At 36.6% G+C, this 22,702-nt stretch overlaps 2 protein-coding genes across 2 annotated transcripts in view; both read left to right on the forward strand.

Moving 5' to 3' along the window:
• Window positions 1-6,721: 6,721 nt before the first annotated feature.
• Window positions 6,722-8,035, forward strand: LOC145243699 (uncharacterized). The gene has a single exon (XM_080106756.1). The coding sequence runs from the start codon at window positions 6,722-6,724 to the stop codon at window positions 8,033-8,035; it is 1,314 nt and encodes a 437-aa protein (XP_079962882.1).
• Window positions 8,036-11,946: 3,911 nt separating this feature from the next.
• Window positions 11,947-22,702, forward strand: part of LOC145243988 (uncharacterized protein C12orf56-like) — a 165,707-nt gene continuing 154,951 nt past the window's right edge. The window contains exon 1 of the mRNA XM_080107130.1: window positions 11,947-12,023. The gene's annotated coding sequence lies outside the window, so the exon portion shown is untranslated. The remainder of the gene's footprint in view (window positions 12,024-22,702) is intronic.

Genomic DNA, 22,702 nt, shown 5'->3' on the forward strand with positions numbered 1-22,702 from the left:
CAACACCATAACCCAAGGATGGGATGACACCACAGAGGATGTTCCACTTCAACAAATGCTCCAGGAAACAATAGCGAGGGTGAAGCAGAGCGATCCCTCACAGGGTCTGTGGTGTGTAAACGGACAAGACATCAATGTATGGGTGGACGAAAGTTCCCTAGTGACTGGTGTGCTCCTGGAACATGACACTATTGTCTTCGAAGATGCATGTTGGCTGCAATCCACGAAGCGACGTGCCGCATATTGACTTAGCTGAACTAGATGCGGCGTTAAAGGGCATCAACCTTGCGTTACACTGGAAGTGCAAATTTATACACTTAAAAACGGACTCAGTAAGTGTGTGTCGACATTCTGATACTAACCCATGAACATAACACTACACTGGGGTAAGTCATTTAAAAATACCAATAAATGTTATCAAAGGCCAGATAAGTTACTCTTCTACCTATTTTTTACCTAAATATTTTGCATTTAATGAGAAGTTGAGTAAAACAAAACATTGTGGCTAGGTAAAAAAAAAATGTTAAATGCTTAGATTCAGTAAATTTACAGGTTTCGTTTTATATGCTTGATGTTTCATATTTCACAAGTTTGATTTACCAGGTGATTTCGGCCATTATTATTTTTTTTTTTTGCACACTATTAGTCAATAAGCCTTTAAATGATATAAGGCCATAAAAAAAATAAATTCTGATACACACTAAACAATGCTTCAAGCAAACTACATTAACCACTTATCATTTTCATTTAATAATTTTTGCATTATTCGGCTTGAAATTCTCCTCAGTATCTCCACCAAGTAGTCGACAATCACGTTCAATGAATCTGGTTTTTCCATGTTTAACTTTTCCGATTTTTTTTTTCATTTTTAACTCATTAATTAGTAAAATTCGTTTCAAGACGTTTGTTATTCTTTTTACAAATTGTGACAATTGTATGTACTTATAGTGAGCCGTGCAACTGCTAAACGAACTGTCTAGCTCAAACACAGACACAAAACAGGCGTGCCTGTGTGGCACATACGCAAAGCAATGTCACTTGGCATGCGACAAATGACATGACATGACACAACCTTTTAGTTCCTCTGACATCTGACCCTAGTCTTCTGTTCTTCCTTCTCTTTCCTTCTCATCTCGACACAATAACAAACAGACACATCTGCACATGACTGTGAATCGACAACCATGAAACAATCTTGCCTGTACGCATGCGTGCATTCTCGAGGTAAGAGAACTTGATTTCATGAGAACATAATGGTTTCTCATGAACAATTAATCATCTCTTAAATACAATATTCAACAAGCTTATTAGAACTTTGTCAGCTCAACACACACATATGCACAACGAATACTTCCAACATTATGCATGTGCCATGAGTACACATTCTTTTTGTTTTTTTCTATTGTGTACAAATAAATGTGTCTTGTATATATATTGTACTTCGGTATTCTGATCATATTCATTTAAGGTCAGAGTTTACACATCGGTAACCCCAATCTCCAACATAACTATTTCAAATTTATCTTCTAACTTCAAGAATCCTTGAAAATACCTTAAAACGTTTATGAATTAATCCACCAAGTTAGCAGATTTATAAATTACTTTTTTTGTAAAGTTGACTTTGCGTTTGTGGCATGGTCCCTAGCTTTGGTAGGGTCAGTTGAACGATGATAGAGTCTTTTGGTTATTACCAAGAACCGCAACATTTAATATAAATTGGGTATAAAAGTTTTATTTTAGTGAAAGAAGAAAATGAAGGATATATACGGAAGTGCATATAAAAATGGAAATGAATGAAACATTAACAAAATAGAAGGGTCACCAGTTAGTAAGTGCTAATTAAAACAGAAACAGTTTTATAAATTAAAAATCCATAAACAGAAAATGAAATTTCAGAACAAAACATGTTTATATCTAAAATGTTATATTAGTAAGGTTATTTTTAGTAAGCGTTCACTTATGCAACTTTGTGTTTGGTAAAGAAAATTGAATATAGTTACAAGTCATAGGGTGAATAATATGAGTATGTAACTAATAGATGTAGGTGAGTATTTGGCAGTGTGGCACTGTATGTATACTGGTTTACCTTATTCCTGTTTGTGCATGTGTAGCTGTAAATAGCAATTCATTTCTGTTTGTCCCATTGTCGCTAGTGTGTAAGAATGTATGTACAAGATGAAGCTTGAGAGTTATTAAAGATTCCTTTTTGACTTGTTCCTCCGACCAAGTATATGGAGGGCGATGATTATTTAGTATCTGTTTTAAGTTCCTCAGCAAGTGAAGTCTCTCTCACTTTTACTTGTTTGTTTCTAAGTTTGTGTAGGCTTATTATTTTCACATAGACTTGTTACTCTTTGGAGTTTGGAACGATTTTCATTGGTTGAAAATACTTTGAGTTAACATGTTTTCATGAAAACTTACTTGCCTTTAAGCGTGGCAAGTAAAAATGAATCGAAACGAGGCGGAGAAAGAAAGAGGGCAATGTATTCTAGTCATTTTCTTTTTAGCATGTGTCCGAACCACATCTTACTACACGGTCATAGAAAATTTTGGTGTAAGAATTATCTCACTGTTGGAATCAATTTTCATACCCAAATCGACGTTCTTAATTTTAACTTTGAATGTCTTTCTTTTGTTCATTTTTTTTTTAACATGTATCGGATCTTTGCTAGGACGCTACAAAAAGTATAATTAAAGGACTTAGGTCTAAATTTCAGAAATTATTCTTGACACATCAATGGCAACTGACAGAGAGAAAAAGAGAAAAAGAAAAATCGTCTTTCTTTTGAATAGATATCTCTTGCAACAGATTGCCGTCGGTTGCGACCTAAGGTATCGTCTTTGAAGTCCAGTAATAAATATTAGTAATACCACAAATTAAAAAGAAGTAGAAAGGAATAACTACCGTGACGGTAGAAACCAATTATAAAAAGAGAAAGGGTAGCAAAGTTTGTCAAAAACAAGCCATTTTATAACATGATCCAAGGATCACATGATTAACCATTATGATAGGAAAGAAACTGGAATCTTAGGGAGATATGTCGGGATTATTTCACCAACAAGAAGAGAGGGAGGGGGTGTAAGAAATAATCCGGACAAAATTGCCACGAAATTTATTACCCCTCTTCTAGAATTGAATTATTCTAGTATTTGCTGTCTTTTGCCTGAATTGTAACATGGAGGATTCAGTCTCTATGGAAGAGCTTGATCTTAAACGGAAACTTCTGCAAAGAAATGTACTGACTACTCTAGAAGGACTAGAAAAAGAAAAGAGTCCTGAGGAAGTGCTTTCTCGTTTCCAGAGGGAAATTGAGGAATGGATGGAACAGCTGGAAGCCGTCTCATTTGGTATGGAGGAGATTTATGCTAAAGAAGGAGATGCAGAGACCCTGGCCAGCTTAAGTACTGCCTCCTTTCGCTTTAAATATGATGTCAGACGAAGGCTAAGTTTACTGCGAAAGACTGAGCAACGCGAGACCCCAGCGGTCACCTCGTTGGATGGAGATATTGACTCGATTCCTAATCAAGTGAACCCGGTGACCCCTGATAATAAGAGATCTCCACCTTCCAAATTGGCAGCCCAATCATCATTTTCGGTGGAGCCATTTAAAATAAAGTTGAAGGGACCTCACTTCAACGAAAAAGACTTTAAAAAAGACAAAAGGAGTTTTAAGGACTTTTTGGTAAAATTTGAAAATTGTGCCAGGTCCATTACAGCGGACACGGAAAAACTGTATTTCTTAAGATGTTCATTAGAAGGCAGAGCTCTCCAACTGATAGATCACCTTTCTCCCACTGAAGAAAGTTACCTGATGGCCCTGAAACTTTTAAAGGACCAATATGTGGACGAGGAAGAAATAAGAGGCGAGATTATACAGGGAATACTGGACTTTCAGTTTGATAATCTTGGGAATCTGGAGGAATTTAAAAATTTTATAGTGAAGACCCAGGCTGATATGTGGGAATTAAGGGCTTCATGCAATTGCGATTTGTATGATGATAGGTCGGCCGGAGCAATTATAATATCGCAAGTGTTATTTGTGAAGATCCCACCAGCAATAAAAGTAGAACTTCTGCGAATTTCTGGCAGTTACTACCCTTCATTGTCTGTGTTGTTGAAGGAGACCCCGAGAATAGTCAAACAAGTGCTTGTTACAAGAACACCTGCTAAGATGACAGTGAAACCTAGGCCACAACCTAAGTAAGACATCAACTGAATCCTCATCTCTCGAGACCTTCAACACAAAACTGAAAACAGAGACCAAATGTGATTTTTGTAAATCGAGTGAACATTTGTCTGACAACTGTACTAATTATACAATCCATGAGGCCAGAATAAGCAGGTGTCGAGAGCTATGCCTCTGCTTTCGTTGTATTAAAAATTCCCACTTCGGAAATATGTGTCCATTGAAGACATCTAGAAAAGTTTCTTGTCTTCGTTGTAAATCTAAGGGACACGTGACTGCCATGTGTTCTTCTCTTACTAGTAATATGCATATTGATACATGCCTATGCACTAAAGACTGTGATAATGCTTTCCTGTCTCCTATAATTGGAATTATTGTGAAAAAAGGGAATAAGGAAGTAAAAGTTAACTGCTTGTTAGACACCGGCAGTCAGAGGACTTACCTGGACTATTCAATTTAAAAAAAAACTGAATTGCCTCTCCTTAGCAAAGGATAGAACTATTGATGTGAAAACTTTTTTAGGCACAAGTCCTAAAATGTTTAAAGAAATCTTTTTGAATTTAAATTTGTTCACTGGCAAAACCCATACCCTTCCAATTCTTGCGACAAAATTAAATTTGTCTTATAATCTGGAAAGCCTCCCCCAGATGCTTAGGAATCTGAAGAATCATAGACTGGCCGCTCATTTTTATGACAAAAAAAACTTATTAACTATAGATGGGTTGCTAGGGATTGACGCAATCCAGTACCTAGAACACCTAAAGGTGATTCCTTGTATGTATGGAGCTGTTTTGAAAAACAAAAAGGATTGATCCCCTTCGGAAATGTTAACTCTTTTCTCTTTGAACGCCAGATCAAGAAACGAAAAGAAACAAAAGTAAATTATGCAGAAGTTTTGGCTAGAACGCCACAACTTAAGACTTCCAGAATCAACTATGTAATTCACCCAGAGGAATGTTACCCAGACCCTCTAAATAATTGGTTTAAAGACAGTAACGTTGAGCGAGGGTTGGAGAACATGTTTAATCTCGAATCAATTGGATTACCTACTGACGAAAAGTTCTCCACCTTGGATGAAGAGAAGGTGAAACAGTTTAAAGATTCCATCACATTTAAAGATGGTTTATATCATGTGCGTCTTCAGTGGTATGAAGACAAATTGAAATCTGTTCCTTCTAATTATAGTGCATCTCTACGGATTCTGGATAAAGTAACAAAGGATCTTGAGAAGAAAAAATTGTATGACCAATACCTTCAAGTTTTTCAATAGCAAGAAGACGAAGGTATTATTAAAGAAATAATTGTAACCCCTAAAAATTTTAAAGACTATACATGAATTCCCCATAGACCTGTGTTAAAATTAACTGATCAGACAACTACAAAGATAAGACCAGTTTTTAATTGTTCTTATAAGCAAAAGGGTTGTGTCATTAAACGAAGCAGCATATCCAGGCGTAAATTTGATGACTGATATGCTAGAACTGATAATCCGTTTCAGAACGAACAAATATGTCTTGTTGGCCGACATCAGAAAAGCATTTCTGATGATTCGATTGGAATCTGAAAAAGATTGGAATCGATTTTGTTTCTTTTTAAAGAAAGGTAAAAACTTTCATTGCTGCTGTTACAAAACCATCATATTTGGTTTCAATGCAAGCCCTTTTATGTTGAATTATGTGTTAAAGTTCCATGCTGACAAATTTCCTTTGGATGAGTGTTCAGAAGCATTGAAGTCCAATTTTTATGTTGATAACCTAGTTAAAACTGGGAATAACCCTGAAACCCTATCTGCCTTGTATAACTCTGTGAGAGAGTGTCTACACGAAGGAAATTTTGATTTGCAATCGTGTAATTCTAACTGTGTAGCGCTCAAGAAGAAAATGGAAGCTGATGAAACCTTATCAGCATTCGATTCTGGTTGTGAAAAAGTCTTGGGTTATCTATACGACCCTGTGCAAGATTCCATAAGGGTCCCACCACCATCATGCGACGCGGAAGCATCAACCAAGAGAAAAATATTGTCCGAGACCTCAAAGGTATTTACCTGTAACAGTGCAAGATCGTTTATTAATGAGAGAACTTTGGAAACTAAAGCTGAATTGGGATGATCCTGTTCCTCAAAGCATGTGTTCTGTTTGGAAAACACTGGCAAGTGACCTGTCGGCAATTGACTCTGTATCCTTTCTGAGGAGAGTTTTAGATGAAGGAAAGGACACAAAATTATTTCTCTTTTGTGATGCAGCTAAATCCGCATATGGGTTTACAGTGTATGCAGTACAGGATGGAAAATCATCCTTAGTATTTGCAAAAGCAAAAATGGCTCCTCTACAAGGAAGATCCCTCCCAACGTTGGAATTTTTATCTGTGTTTTTGGCTGTGAAATGTTTCCCTTTTATTAAACAGTCCCTAAAGGACATTACTGTAAAAATATTTATGTGATTACAGATGCCCAGGTAGTTCTGTCTTGAGTTCTTGCTGATTTTGTCCAAACAAAAAATATATTTGTAAGACATAGATTACAAGACATAACTCAAATGACGGAGAAAATTAAAACTGATCTTGATATAAAAGTGAATTTTAGGTATGTTCCCACTGCTAACAATCCGGCTGATTTCTTCACCAGGGGCCTAACTATTAACAGCTTTAAAGAAAACCTTCCTCTTTCGTATGAGGGGCCTGAATGGATAAGGCAGGAAGAATCCTCCTGGCACCATGATCAATTGGGTTGCCTTTCTAAGGCTCAGATGGGGCGGATTTGTCCCTCGGTGAATTATGTAACAGAGAATGAAGTCACTACTTCTGTAGTCGAGCTGGAGAGATTTTCCAGCCTTAGTAAATTGATTAGTGTAACTTCATTGATCTTTGAGTTTGTTAACAGATTAAAAAAGCGAGTGATGGATCGCAAGTTACAAGCAAATACCTACCTGATTAAGACAATGCAGAAACAATCTTTTTCAGCAGAGCTAGACTTTTTATTAAATCCTGAAGGAAATAACGTGCCCAAGTTGGTAAAGGATCTGAACCTCTTTCTGGACCCCAAAGGCATTGTAAGATCTAGGGGAAGAATAGAAAAATCTGTATATCACCCATATGAAGTTCAAAATCCAGTTTTATTGGGAAAAAAGCATCGTCTGACAGAATTGATTATTCGAGAGTGCCATCAAAGAAGTCAACATTTAGGCTTGGCCACAACATTAAATGAGGTGAGATTAGCAGGTTACTGGATATCAGAAGCCAGACAGGCTATTAAGAATGTGGTTAATACTTGTGCCAAGTGTAAAAAGTTTAATGCTGTTTCCTTCTCAACACCTAATCCAACCAACCTACCGACTCCATGTGTAAATTTTTCCAAACCCTTTTTACATACTGGTGTGGATTTTACCAGTCATATTTATGTTAAAGGGAAAGATGGCGACTATAAAATGTACATTGTCCTTTTTACATGCATGAGCATTAGGGCAGTACATTTAGAACTGGTACCAGATATGTCTGTAAAATCGTTCATACAGGCCTTTGTCAGATTTATGAACGTGAATGGAATCCCCACTCACCTTTACTCGGATAATGCCCGTACATTTACTGCTGCTGCCAGAATTATAAGCAAAGGGATGATAGCAGATGAATTTAAAGAACGGTTCAACTCATACGACCTTAAACATTGTACTATTCCACTGTTTTCTCCTTGGTATGGTGGCAGCTGGGAAAGGTCTATCAAGACCATAAAATCTTGCCTATATAAAGCTATAGGAAGAGGAAAAGTAGACTATTTTGGTCAAATAACCATTATGTCGGACGTTCAAAGGGCAGTAAACAGCCGCCCCCTGACATATATAAGCTCTGATGACTGAGCTGGACATTTTAACTCCAAACTCTCATGAACGCGAATGTTGGTCGTGGAATATTAATGAGGGTTGAAGACCAGGACCTGGAAATCATGGACCCGTTTGCACGAAGGGACTTGATTCAAACCCTGCGTTCTTGGGAAGACAGTCTGAAAAAATTTAGGAAACTTTGGAATGAAGACTACTTATTGAGTCTCAGAGAAAGAACCTTGAATCTAGCCGAATCTTCTTTTGAAAATAAGATAAAACCAGGAGATATGGTACTCATTAAAAGTCCTCTGAAGACTAGGCCTTTTTGATCCCTAGGTAAAGTCCTTGAACTAATCCGAGGAAGTGATAATTTGGTATGCATGGTGAAAGTGAAGAAAGGGAATGGAGCTATAGACATGCACTCCATCAAACATCTCTTTCCTCTAGAATTCTCTCAACAGCCAGAAGAACCCGACCCAACAGACATGAAACCACCAAGCTCCCATGATGTGAGGGAGAGCACGATAATTTGGATCTGTCCAGCCTGCAACAGACCAGAAGATACTAGACCAATGATAGCATGTGATACATACGATGGTTGGTTTCATTTCGACTGCGTGGGCTTAATAGAAGCACCACCAGAAGATGAACAGTGGTGCTGTAATAACTGCAATCCTCGAGATTTAACAAGGGGCAGACCCAGCCTATCAAGGGTCTAAACTGACTGTTTTATTCCCCTTAATCAGGAATTCTTTTTTTTTGTTTGTGGGGAATGTGTGTAAGAATCGAAATTGTTTGACTTACCGGGAGTTGGTCGGAAGAAAGAAAAGACACTGAACTGCTGTTTGCCGTTACTGAGAAACTGGGTGTCTATTTCCTACTAAGTTAAATAGACATTCTAATCTTGTTGGAAATCACGTTGGAATTCTCGCCACTGAGAGTTAGTATGTATAAAAGGAGTTGTCTCACTACGGGTTAGTGATTAGTCAAGAACCTAGTAGTTGGTTGCTCGGGAGATCTGTTGCCTGCATCCGTCTGAAGGCGGTCTGGGTATGCCTAATATCAAAATACGTAGACACACTCTAAGGCTGATATACCTGGACCGAATGTGTACACCTGACTTAGGGAACGGTGTCTTCTGGATGGAAGACACTAAGAAAGCCTTTCCGGCTATGGAGAGTGTGCATTCGGCTGAGGGGGAGGCATGCAGGAGGCCCCGAAATGAATGCCATTTCTATCACGAGTGTCGACAGGCATTGAGGTTCCTTCAACGGGTGAATGAAAGCCTCTCTGACACCCGGCTGTTGTCTCGCAAAGCGCTATATAGGGTTTTAGTGAGGGGATCTGTCCGAGACCAAAAGATTGAGGAGTTCGGTTTCACGAATGAGGAGCGTCGCTCGATATGGCCTTGGGCGCCTGGGATGAGCTGTTTCGATAACTACGAGGCATCGCTCACCTGGCTGGTAATCCGAGATGCCCTCTGGGTTCACAAAAAACTTTTCATAACGGGTTTTACAATGACACCTAGTTGTGTCCGATGCGGAGATTGGGAGGAAGACCTAAGCCATGCTTTCTTCCACTGTGCTATCGTTCGACCGTTATGTGAGTTAGTTGAGAGCTTCACGGTTCGCATACTAAACGGGCGTTTTTTTGTACTGGATGCGGTTTCCCCGTGCTACAATTGAGCGCCGAGTATGAAGAAAGAGGAACGTTATGTTTTTCTGTGTTTGCTAGCTGTTATGAGAGGCGTGATTTGGTCGACACGACAGAAGGAGGTTTACGGAGATGAGACCTTCACTGCTCCCCAGCTTGTTCTCATGTTCAAGCATCGGTTGAAAATGCGAATTAAGCTGGAGAAGGTGAAACTCACTCCTGTGAATTTCAACGAAAGGTGGGTGAAAGCTTCGCGACTGTGTAGAGTGACTGGAGCTGGCCTTGAATTCGTTTCTGATTTGATTTAGGTCAAAAAGGATTTTGGGTGTCCTGAACTAACAAGACATCAGTATCGGACCGATTAGTTTAGTATGGGTTAGTTAGGCTTTATTGTTTGATTTTTTTTAGCTTAGCTAGAGTATGTATGTGTTCATCGTCCCAGTCCCTCTTTTAGTTTGCCCTTGTCCCCCCCCCCTTTTTTTTTTCCCCCCACCTTAGGTTCGATAACCCCCATTCCCGACCCCAATTAGGTGACGGATGGACTGCTTTGTCAGTGATGCAGGTCGTTTTTGTGGTGTTTATTCAATAAAGTCAGTTTTTGTGTGGACCTGCGTTTTTTCGACTGACAAGCTTTCTATCTGCCACAATTAGTAGTGGGGGGCTCTTTTACTAACTACTATTTTTTTCATTGTAAATATTTCATTCTTTTTTGTATATAAAATTTTTAGCCCCAACCCCCCCACATCATGTATATATCATTTTTCGGGTTATAATTAGGATTCCCATAGAGTGATTCTGGTATTCTGGTGAAAGAGTCTAGTTAAGTTAACTTTATGTTAGATAGGTCCACATTACCCCCCCCCCCTACTTTTGGCCTTGTGCCACATTTTGTATATATATTTATGCAAATAAATATTAAGAACCTAGTTACCTAGCTTGCTAGTCGGTTGGCGGCTCTTAGACCGATTACCTCGTTACTGTTGTTCAGCAAATGTTACTTGTTAATTGTTACCTTTACAAGGAAAGAAAAGACTGCTTGTAAGCAACGTCACCATTTCGTTGCAAGCCCTTACTGCCTTTTTTTACACCCCCCTCTTGTTGGTGAAATAATCCCGACAGATATCAATCACATCAATTATTATAGGTGCCACAGGGTTTATGAAGAAGAACCTGAAGTCGTACCTAACTAATATTCCTAGTGAACCAAGTGCAAGAGAGATCCAGACAATTGCACTTAAGGGAACAACTAAAAAGACCTCTCGGCTGGTTTCAATAAAAAGCAGAAGAATGTTGGCAACTGGTTTGGCTGCCCATACCCAGCATTTAATCTTCAAAGGAAGAAAATTAAAAAAAAAATAAATAAAAACAATCACAAAGGAGAAGACGCTTTTGCATCTGTCTCCACGGGAGTTTAGTAGAAAAGCTAACAAACAACCAAAGTCAAAATTCAAATATACAATAAATAAATATTACCATAGCCAATAAAAGTTAATTTAGTACCTACCTGGCTTATTTTTTTGTTTGAAATGCCTGTTTTTGGGTTTTTTTTTCCTTCTAAATCTCAAATATTTGTTTTTACGAGTGGTTTTGCAAACAAGATGGCGACCTACAGTCTTCATGAGAAACAAACCTGCTGCCACGGTATTTCAAAATGGCTCGTAAAAACCGAAGGTGCTAATGCAGAGAGTGATCCGCGCTATTTTTTAAATCGTATTTCCACGTTTAATTAAAGTTTTATGATATGTTTTTTTATTCAATTGTAAGGTTAAAGTACAGAATACGTACAAAACACCCTCCCCATATTAAGAATGGCTTTTTAAATAATGTTATTTCAGCACGGATCACTCTCTGCATAAGTACCAAACCGAATATTTGAGATAAAAAAAAAAAAGCATTTAAAATTACTTAAAACCGAAAAATAAATAAAAAAAAATACACCAGGTAGGTATAAAAATTAACTTTTCTTAGCTCTGGTAAAGATTTATCGTATATTTGCATTTTTTTTACCTTTTTTTTTCGTTTTGTGGAAACTTTCTCCACTGAAAGGTAGAGGTTAACAAGGATTTTGCAACAATGGTTTGTTGTGACTAGGTAAAAATTGTAGAACCTTGTCGGTCTGTTAATAAGGGTAACGATTCAATTTCCTTCAACTATAGTCTCAAACTGAACATCACCACTAAAATTCAGTTCACTCCATCATTTTTATAATCCAGTTAGCCAATCAAATAAGTTAAACGTAACAGCTACCAATATAAAAAGAATCATCACCCACACAAAAGATTTTTGCTGCCACTCTTCATGAGAGTTGCAGGTAAGTGCTTCAATTTTCTCTGCTAAATCCCGTGTCTTCCTAAACCAGAGGCCATTGAGAGTAAGTAACATTTTCATATAAAAGCATTTTTTTTTTTATTTTTTACAAATGCTGAACATTTTCTCCCCCTTTTATTTTGTGGTCATGTCCACAATACCAACATAAAAAAAATCATTTTAACATGTAAGTATAAGCGAATATTTGTCTCTGAGTTGACATTTTGTAGTAATTTTTTTATTAACCAGAGCTCGATGTAGAAGTGTAAAACGATGGAATCAGTGTAACGGTCGTTCAAGCAAGAAATTGGTACCTGCTTGGTCGACTGGCTTTATAGTGTCGATTTGTTGGATTGTAGGAGACATTTGCATAGAATCGACTAGATGATTAAAAAAAAAAAAAATGCCCCTATAGTGAGTTGGTCAGTTTTAGTTTGTTCGCCGACGTTTTTTTTTTTATTTACAAAGATGAGTTGTCATAAGCAACGAAACCATTCATTGCAACTCAGATAAGTTTACTCAAAAGTTGTGAAGGAGTTACCACACAAGGAGGCGATTTAATTGTTTTTTTCCCCATTTATGTTGAGTTCGGGTTTTGGAGCTTTAAGTTGCTTAAACCGTCCCTTCCATTTTGTCAGCGAAAAATCCAGCACTTTATAATGGTTGTATTTTTGTATTAATTCTTAATCAAGTTAATGCAGGTATTTAAAAGATATATTTCATATTTGTAATTCCATTTATTTTTTATTTTCATATCGGTGTGATTCAAGGCACATACCTTCAATTAATCTTAATTGAATTAAATCCTTTCCAATCGTCTGTTTCCAAACATTTTAAACTCCCAATATCTACTTTCATTTCGAAGATGGCGTAGGTGCTTTGATTGGTTTGTCGATTTCTTGTTTCATCAATATGAACTTTATTCCTTCTGCCACAACCAACCTTTTCTTGGGTCCTATACTATAGCGCTTGTAAGCTTGAAGGACAAGTCACGTGTGTACAGGTTATGATTAAGATGGTGACTGCCAGCTCCTTTATTATAAAGAAGGAAGTGATGTCATTCAGGGAACGTCACTGTGAGTGTTCCTATTTACAATGTCTCCCCACGGGACAGAGTTAGACACCAGGGTCGTTTTTTAATGTAGAGAAAAGGAACAAAAATAAAAATCGTCTCAGTCGTGAAGAATTTCTCCTCCACTGACAGAACAAGAAATTGAAGTGCAGCATCTGAAGAACAGATACTACACTTTGATCTTGACCCGCTGTGAGTGTTATTAGTCAGATACATTTCCCTTTTCGTATCATTAATTTTTATGTGTCCAGACTTTTTAAAATTTTTATTAGGTCCAGTTTGATGCATGGTTTTGATATCCGTCTGGATCTAGTCATTGTCCCTCTATGAGAGTCGGAAGGTGTTTTAAGGGGACATTTTTGTGTAGTTGTGGGAGTTGAAGGATTTTCCATTTGGTTGGCAGTTAGATATATTTACACATTTCATTGATTTGGGTGACAATTGCCAGTTGTTTTAGGCATTTATCGGTGGCGGGTAATGAGCTCATTATGGCAGGGACAAATACTGCAAAGTTGTTTTTTTTTTTTTCCAAGGTCTTTATCCTGTGTGGGTTTGACCTTTATCTATAGTGGCCCTTAACAGAGCATTAACTGTGTATAATTCTTTGCCTGGGACATGACTAATGGTATAATCATAATGCATTAGGTGTATGCAGAATCTCTATTCTTACTGGTAGTTCACTGATGTCTTTGCCTCCCAGTAGAAGTATGAGTAGCTTGTATTCCATTTCATCCTGGAAGTTTAGGCCAATGAGGTAGTCTGTGAATCTATCATATGACCATGTTATTGCAAGGGTTTTTTGACAATCTGTGCAGTCTCTGACATGGCCTGTGATGCATATGCAATGGGGTGCATTTTGTTGTCTTGCATTTGTGGTAGTACAGCTCCCAGACCATGAGATGATGCATCTGCTGATACTATTGTTCTTCCCAGACTGTATGACAGCTGCACACAATGCTGACTTGATTGCACTGAATGCATTGCTTTATGTTGCTTCCCAGATGAAGGCGTTTTTCTTTTGGCTCACTAGATCGCGTTGGGGTTTTGTCATCTCTGCCAAATTTGGGATGAATTTGCCCATCTGGTTGAGCATTCCCAGAAATTAGTCAGTTTCAGAGGTGTATATTGGTTTTGGGAAATTTGCGACCTTAATGACTCTTTCTGGATCTAGTTGTAGAATCTCAACACTGAAGATGTGCCCCAGGAATGAAAAGTGGGTTCTTTGCAACAACAGGCAACCCTCAGCTCAGTGGTTAGACACCAAAGCTCCACGATGCTTCCTGAAAGTAGAGTTGCTCCAAAAGGTCATGCTAACTGTTTGGTGGTCTGCGATCGTCTCATCCATTGCAGTTTTTTTGAATGCAAGCGAAACTATTATTGTGGGAGAAGTACTGTGCCAACAAATGGGTGAAATTCATCAGAAACTTCAACAAAACCTAGCATTAGTCAATAGAAAAGGTCCAATTCTCCTCCACGACAATGCCCGAGCGCATGTTGCTAAACCAACCCGCAGATGTTGAATGAATTGGGCTAAGAAACTCTGCCTCATCCGCCATACTCTCCAGATCTTTCACCTACCAACTACCACTTTTTCAAGCATCTGAACAACTGTCTGCATGAGAAATGCTTCAAAAACCTAAGCGATATCAAAAAACGTCTGCAGCGACTTCATTGCCACCAGTATGCAAGTTTTAATGTTACTTGTTTTAATGTACACTTGTTTAGCGTTGGCAAAAGTGTGATTCCGATGGTGCTTATTTCGATCAATAAATATTTGAGCCGAGACTTGTTAATCTGTTTTTAGAAATTAAAAACCGCAAGAATTTTTTGTCAACCTGATATCATAAAAATGCTATTCAAAAGAGATTACTTTTATAAACACGAAGAACACTTAAAAAAAAAAAAAAAAAAAAAAGTGGGTATTTTAATTTGAACTCTGAATCTTTTGCCATCTAGTTACTGAACTTTCTCTCTTTCTATTTCTATCCTTCCGAAAACTGTTACTCAATAAGGATTAATTCCTTGTAAGCCTGATGGATGGACATATCTTGGCAACCTGCGAGTTAATAAACTTTTCGGTGCTAGTGCACTTACTGATCCGCGCTATTTTTTTAAATCGTATTTCCAAGTTTGTTTTTTATTCAATTGTAAGGTTTAAAGTATAGAATAGTTATAAAACACCCTCCCCTCATGTTAAGAATGGCTTCTTAAATAATAACGTTATTTCAGCACGGATCAATAAGTGCACTGCACTAGTACCAACTTTTCTATAACCTTTTCTCGGTCTATAGGTCCATCACTCCATCACCTCACTAAAAATTCTCTCCCAAGTTGATCTTTTTTTTTTTCTTCTTCCTTGTGCTTCTTTATTTTTATCAAAGTTGTCAACTTAATATGCTACGTAGAAAGGGCCTTCGTCAGACATAACGAAAATAATTTCTGCATTTGTACTCGTAAAACCAAAGGAAAACGTTCACATGCAATCATATAGAATTGTTAAAAAAAATAAAAAAAATGCATACCATTTGAGTCATCCATAACTATAATGAGTCTGATTTTCATAAATAAATGCTTCTAGGAAAATTACCGCCTGTCCCCTTGGGAATTTTACGATATGGAAATTACCGAGCAATTTATTTTCCTTTTATCATTTACCGGAAATAGCCGATGTTCATACTCGATACAAGTAGGTTTTTATAACGGGGAGTGGGTTTCAGATTTTTTTTTTTCCATGCTAGCCTGTTAATTTGGTGCTAGTGCAGTGCAGTTTGTGCTGAAATAATAACGTTAAATAATATTCAAAAAGCCATTCTTAACATGGGGAGGGTGTTTTGTACCTATTCTGTACTTTAACCTTACAATTTAATAAAAACCTAAAAAATTTAATTAAAATAAATTTAAAATTAAAAAAAAATAGCGCGGATCAATAAGTGCACTATCACCGTTCGGTTTCTCTATTTCCTTCATTATTCTAGTTTTTATTTATTTATTTATTTATTTCATTCTTTTCTTTTTTATTTTTTTTAAACCGGATATCAAGTGTAAAGCCAATCGGATTTCAGCTACATTTTTCCGGGCAAAGTCTAAGGTGTGGAGGAAGAGGACAACAGGTCTTCTAGGATAAGCCGGCGTCCTTCTTTGAGCAAATAATACACGGTTTAAATTAGATCGTTATTGTCTATTTATAAAAGCAAGAAGCAGGTCACAAGGAAAATGCAGAAAGAAAAAAAGTTTATATCGTCTGGCAGGCATTTAAATAAGATTTCACAGTGTACAAATGGCGTACGATTTTACAAGATTGTTGGGCAATCTTGACTAAAGTAGTCCGCAAAACAGCGGCCGCGAACGGATGTAAAAAATGGAATGGAACGTAGGTTTTAGCTAAACAAATTTAATAAACAAAAAAATGCCGTAAAAATTGAATTTCATCGTCCTTTCTCTGCATAATTAACAAAACAATGAAATGAAAAAATAAGAAACTCCCCCCCTCCAAATAGAACTTATCAAGGCCAAAAGGCCACTCGAGGATAAGGGTTAAAGAGTGTACAGTAGACAATTGGACAATAAAGTAATCGTTAGTAATGGAAATTCGGTAAATTTGTTAACTTATATGGAACGGCTCATCAAAAACTTGTTTACGTTAGACTTGAACACAACCATATTGTAGTCAGCTGGAAAGCAGGAAAACGGAAGACAATTCCACAGGCGTGCAGTTCTAAGAAAGAAGCTTTGTTCATGGAATCTACATTTAGGTTTACGCACAGATAACGAGTGGGGGTAATTATTGATAGTGTTTTCAGCTAGACGAGTGTTTCTTGTGAAAGTTTGGCGAGGGGGGACCATAAACTGAAGCTCAGTCGAACACTTTCCATGAAAATAACGATACATCAGAGACAAACTTGCAACATCTCTTCTGTGAGAAAGGGGTTGCAGGGAAGAGAAAAGGACATCCCCCTACGAGGCTATGAAGTCTATTTTGAACTCTATCAAGGCAGGACAAGTCCTTTCTAGCAGCTCCTGCCCAGATGTGGCAACAATACTCCATCCTTGGACGTACCTGGCTCTTATATAGATAGAGAATTGCATCAGCAGTGAGATATCTACAAGATCGATAGAAGGGTCCCACCATTTTTCCAGCAGCCTTGGCAACGGATTTAATGTGTTCCATTTCAAATCAGGAGTAAAGGTCAAGCCCAGAAGCTTGTCAAAACATGAGCCCTCCCCAAGACGAGAGTCATTCATTTCAATTGATGCCAGATGGGGATCAGCACGTTGATGATGTAAAGATAAAAGCTTGGTTTTAGATGCATTAAAAGTAACAAGTCACCTCTTTCCCCATTGTACCACTTGCTCAAGATCAGAGGAGAGAGAATCGGAGAGAACTTGGTCGTTTACGGTCTTAGATGCGCTGCCATAGATAGTAGTGTCATCAACATAAATGTCTATGACTGATGTAAGGATGTGATTTGGAAGATCATTAATGTAGATCAGGAAGAGAGTTGGGCCCAGGATGGACCCCTGAGGGACTCCAGCATTAATACTGTGAGCTTCTGATTTCTGGCCATCAACCACTACTCTTATAAACCTATTAGAGAGAAATTATTTAATAACTGAGATTTCATTGTTTTATTAATTGTGTAATAGGTTTTTTTGTGTAAAAAGGTGCGGATTCTATCTGGCAAGTTCATTTTGAATATATATATATATATATATATATATATATATATATATATATATATATATATATATATATATATATATTATAATAGATTTTTTTCTCGTCCATAAATGTTTATTATATTTTCCAAGTTGATAGCATAAATAGATTAGGCAATTGTATTTATTTTCAGTTAGTGAGAGGGAATCTTTCACAATACCTTCCCTTAAAACTTGCGGGGAAATGCTCTGTTTTACAATTGTTGTAAAAATGGAACTAAAATTTAAATGTCGTTCTTTTTTAAATTCGGTACATTTTTACATTACGTCCAACTCATCGTTTACATTCAACATGTCAACTTTTATAGGTTTTCGGGTATGCTGACAAAGTTGGAGGTGTCTATTCTGAAAGCCGTTCTTAATATGGGGAGGTTGGGGTGTTTATTTGTCGTAAGAATACCCGAAAACCTATAAAAGTCAACATTTCCAATGTGAATGTTGAATTGGACTAATGTAAAAAAAAAAAAAAAAAGGCTGAAGGTGATTGGTCGATATCCACTGATGCCTGATACCACAGCTGTGGCGTGAGCAGTAGGTAAATATCTCCCAACCTTTAACAAAAAAATAAAATAAATAAATAAAAAATAAAAGTTGTCAGTAATTAGCAATATGAAGAACAGTTTAAACATTTAATATAGAAATTTATTGAAGAAAACATCACTTTTTTATATGTGCATTTGTGCTCTGTCATCGCACAAGAAAAACATGGCGTTTGTTTTACTATACACATAGATTCGAAAAAGTTGTCAAAAAACAAATATATAAAAAATGAATGTTATCAAAGGCAAGATACTTTTCTACCTAACTGGATAATTATTGTTTTATTTAATGTAAAATCTTTATTCGGTTTGAAAAATATGCAGTGTTTATCGATATCTTTGAAAAAGACAACTGGCGCTAAGCATGCTGTTGAATATGTTAAGTCTGGGAAAATGAGTTTAAACTAAAAAAATTATACAAAATGCTGTTAGAAACACACCAAATATATGTCAGCCTATGTCACGGTAACATATTGAGTGAGTCCAGTGTAATGGAGGTTATTATTTTCAGAATTTCAACTTTTCATCAGGCCAAAATGGAAGCGTTTTTTGGCTGTCCTAAAATTTTTAACTCCAATTTCTGACGCTTTGTTTTTTCAATTTCAACACTTGAGGTGAGCACTTGCTATGGTTCATTTACCTGCAAATAATAATCTCCATTACACTGGACTCCTTTAATTATAGTTGGTTATTTTTATTTTAATGTTGAACTCTGTATGAAATGTCCGCATGAGCTATTTTTCTTGTTTTCTAAATTTTGTGACTACAAATTACAAAACTTTCAGTTTCATCCTATGCAGCGACCAGCAAATACATAGAAATGTTTTAAAAAAAATTTAGTGTGACTTTTGGATTATTTTGCTAACAGTTTTTCCTGTGATGAGAAGAATTTGCATTCTTTGAAACTCTGCAGATTAAGGAACACCTAGCTATCAGCTTTGGAGTATTCTGTCAAATAAAAACTTTTTGTAAATTTCTACTTTATATCTCTGTTATTATTATTATTATTATTATTATTATTATTATTTATCATAAGATCTACTATCGTCAGTGAATGTATTGAGATTTTTCATTTAGTTGGGATTAAGATATAAATAACAATATTTATATTTGATTTTGGAATTTGCTTTTTCCTCAAAGCCTTTCTGCATATATATATATATATATATATATATATATATATATATATATATATATATATATATATATATATATCGGGTTTCAATCCTGGCTTGAGGCAGTTACCTGTCTAGCCGCACTGATGAGCTGTGAAACAGCAAAACAGTACTGTATGTGGGTGACTATAATGCTCCTTATCTTGGATTGAGCATATTGGGAAGTGATGTACAAACTGCCATTAGCATATAAAGCGATACTCTTTGTGTAAACAAATTGAGCGGAGGCATTTAGACGATGTCAAAACATTGTTAATTCATTACCGACAGCATCAGCCGTATAGCGCAATGATGTGACACCATTTGGGCGGTCGGGTTTCGATCCTGGCTTGAGGCAGTTGCCTGTCTAGCTGCACTGATGAGCTGTGAAACAGCACTATATGTGGATGACTATATATATATATATATAAAATAAAAATTACAATTGTATATATATAAGTACGATTGTTGAATATTATTCCTTCGATTACTTTCGTTTTTGGGGGGCACAATAAAAAAAAATTAAAACGGAACGAATTTTAAATTTCCGTTCCATTTTGACAACAATCTTAAAAAAGAGCATTCGCCGCAAGTTTTATCCAATGAAAGAAAAAAGGGTGGAACAATAAACAAAAAACATGTTACCAAAGGCAAGCTAAGTTATTTTTCTTTACCTAATTAAGTGTTTTGTGCTTTAATTTATCTACATTTTTTCACACTACTTTTATTCTTAGCTAAAAAGACATTAAAATTGCTTTAGTTTCTGTTCTGGAAGATTACATTATTTAATTTTTGTTATTTGATTTCATTGTTTTGTTTTATTTTCATTGTTTCGTTTTAGTAATTATGCAGAGCAAAGACCATGAAATTCAACTTTTACAGTATCTTTTGTTTATAAAACTTATGTAAAACTGCAGTCCTATTTGGGGAACAAGTTTCTTAGTTTTTTTTTCATTTTGTTGCTTTGGTAGTTATGCAAAGAAAGGACGATGAAATTCTATTACGTAGTTAAAAATTAAAACACTCTTATCATTAGTTGTTGTTATCATCATTCGAGTTTTTTGCTTGTTTGTTTGTTTGTTTTCTTGCTAGGCTGTACAGTCGACTCGCTAATTTCGTTTCGCTAAAATTTGCATTCCGTTCCATTTTTACATCTGTTCGCAGCCACCATCTTGCGGATTACTTTAGATCACCTGTTGCTCTATAGAACGTCAGCCATATTTCATATTCTTCATTAGCTATTTACACGAGACATGCACATTTTTATCATGATTTTCTCTAGTTCAGATGGGTACAGTAAATAAACTTTTAATTCGAAACGACCCCTAATGTACTAATGTATAACATAAGATGCAGAAAAGAAACATTTATCATGCGTACACAGCTTTATTTTCTCATAACCTCAATACGCTTTGAAGGGATTTTACCGTGTTTTCTTGTTTAAACATTTTAAACGAATGATTATTAGTGTGAAGATTTTGTGAGTATGGCACAAGGCTTAAAAGTACCGATTTTTATGGTAGGTGTGCTGCACAAGAGCTTGGAGTCAATATGGCTATTTTCTGTCAGAAACAGTCCATAATCCATATGTGAATATGCGTGTGTGTTTATATTGTAAGAACAGTGGTTTGGAAAAGGAATGTTTAAAAGGAGATTTGAGTTCTCGCTGGATATGGTTAATTTCCACAATGGGTATTTGTGGTTCATCTGCAGTCCGCATAAAACCATGATAGGTGTTTAACGTCACATGAAGACGGAGCTTTCTCAAACACGTACTGGCTGCACTTGAATTGAAAGAGAAAGTGCTTTGATTTTGGCGGATATATGCTTTTATAATGCCCATCTGCTGCTTTGAGACTGATCACCGTATTCAAGCGCGAGAGAGCACAACATACTTCCTTTTCTTTTATGTATGCGTGGTTGCATCACAACGTCATGTTCCTACGCGTTTTTAATAATGCGTAGGTGTTTCATAGGGGTGATTGCTGTGAAATTCTCTTGCCTGTCATTTATTCCGGTCACTATATTAAATAAAAATTAAGCAACAAATAAGTGTAACCAAAGGCAATAAAAGGGCGCTTAGTTTTACTCCAATATTAAAAACTGCTCTGATCTTGATCACGTTGTACAATGGGGAAATGAGTGGCCGGTTACTTTTAATGCATCTAAAACCAAACTTCTATCTTTACATCATCAACGTTCTGATCCCCATCTGGCATCAATTAAAATGAGTGGCTCTCACCTTTTGACAGGCTTCTGGGCTTGACCTTTACTCCTGATCTTAAATGGAATACGTACATCAAATCTGTTGCGAAGGCTGCTGGAAAAATGGTCGGACCCTTCTATCGATCTTGTAGATATCTCACTGCTGATGCAATTCTCTATCTATATAAGAGCCAGATACGTCCAAGGATGGAATACTGTTGCCACATATGGGCAGGAGCTGCTAGAAAGAACTTGTCCTGCCTTGATAGAGTTCAAAATAGACTTCATGGCCTGGTGGGAGATGTCCTTTTCTCTTCGCTACAACCTCTATCTCACAGAAGAGATGTTGCGAGTTTGTCTCTGCTTTATCGTTATTTTCATGGAAAGTGTTTAACTGAGCTTCAATCTATGGTCCCTACTCGCCAAACTTTCACAAGAAACACTAGACTAGCTGAAAACATTATCAATAATTTTCCCCACTCTTTATCTGTACCTAAACCTAAACATAGATTCCATGATCAAAGCTTCTTTCTTAGAACTGCACGCCTGTGGAATTGTCTTCCGTTTTCCTGCTTTCCAGCTGTCTATAATATGGTTGTCTTCAAGTCCAACGTGATGAGCCGTTCCACTTAAGTTAACAAATTTACCAAACTTCCATTACTAACGATTACTATATTGTCCTTTTGACTACTCTACACTCTTTAACCCTTATCCTTGAGTGGCCTATCGGCCTTGATAAGTGGTGACGCCTATGTAAAAAAAAATAAAGAAATAAAAAAGGTGCAATTACACTATAAAGTAGGCAAATGCGAAATTTTTAATATTGAATTTCAAGGCAAACCAATAATCTGTACTTAATTGCCATGTTACAGCAATGAATATATCCAAAAATTATGGAAAACGATAAGGTAGAAAAATATTAAAGAAGACATTTTTTTTAGCTGGAATAAGATGCTTGGCTAAAATAAAAAAATAAAAAAACACTGGAGAGTTCCAAGGGGAAGTAAATATCATGTAATTACTATTTTAATTAATATTATTATGACCCCTCATGTAA

This window comes from Euprymna scolopes, chromosome 22 (assembly GCF_053919585.1).
Source record: "Euprymna scolopes isolate OS-2025 chromosome 22, ASM5391958v1, whole genome shotgun sequence".
Taxonomy (NCBI): domain Eukaryota; kingdom Metazoa; phylum Mollusca; class Cephalopoda; order Sepiida; family Sepiolidae; genus Euprymna; species Euprymna scolopes.

Coding starts and splice junctions, on each gene's coding strand:
- LOC145243699 (XM_080106756.1), top strand. CDS start 6,722: ATGACGGAGAAAATTAAAACTGATCTTGATATAAAAGTGAATTTTAGG.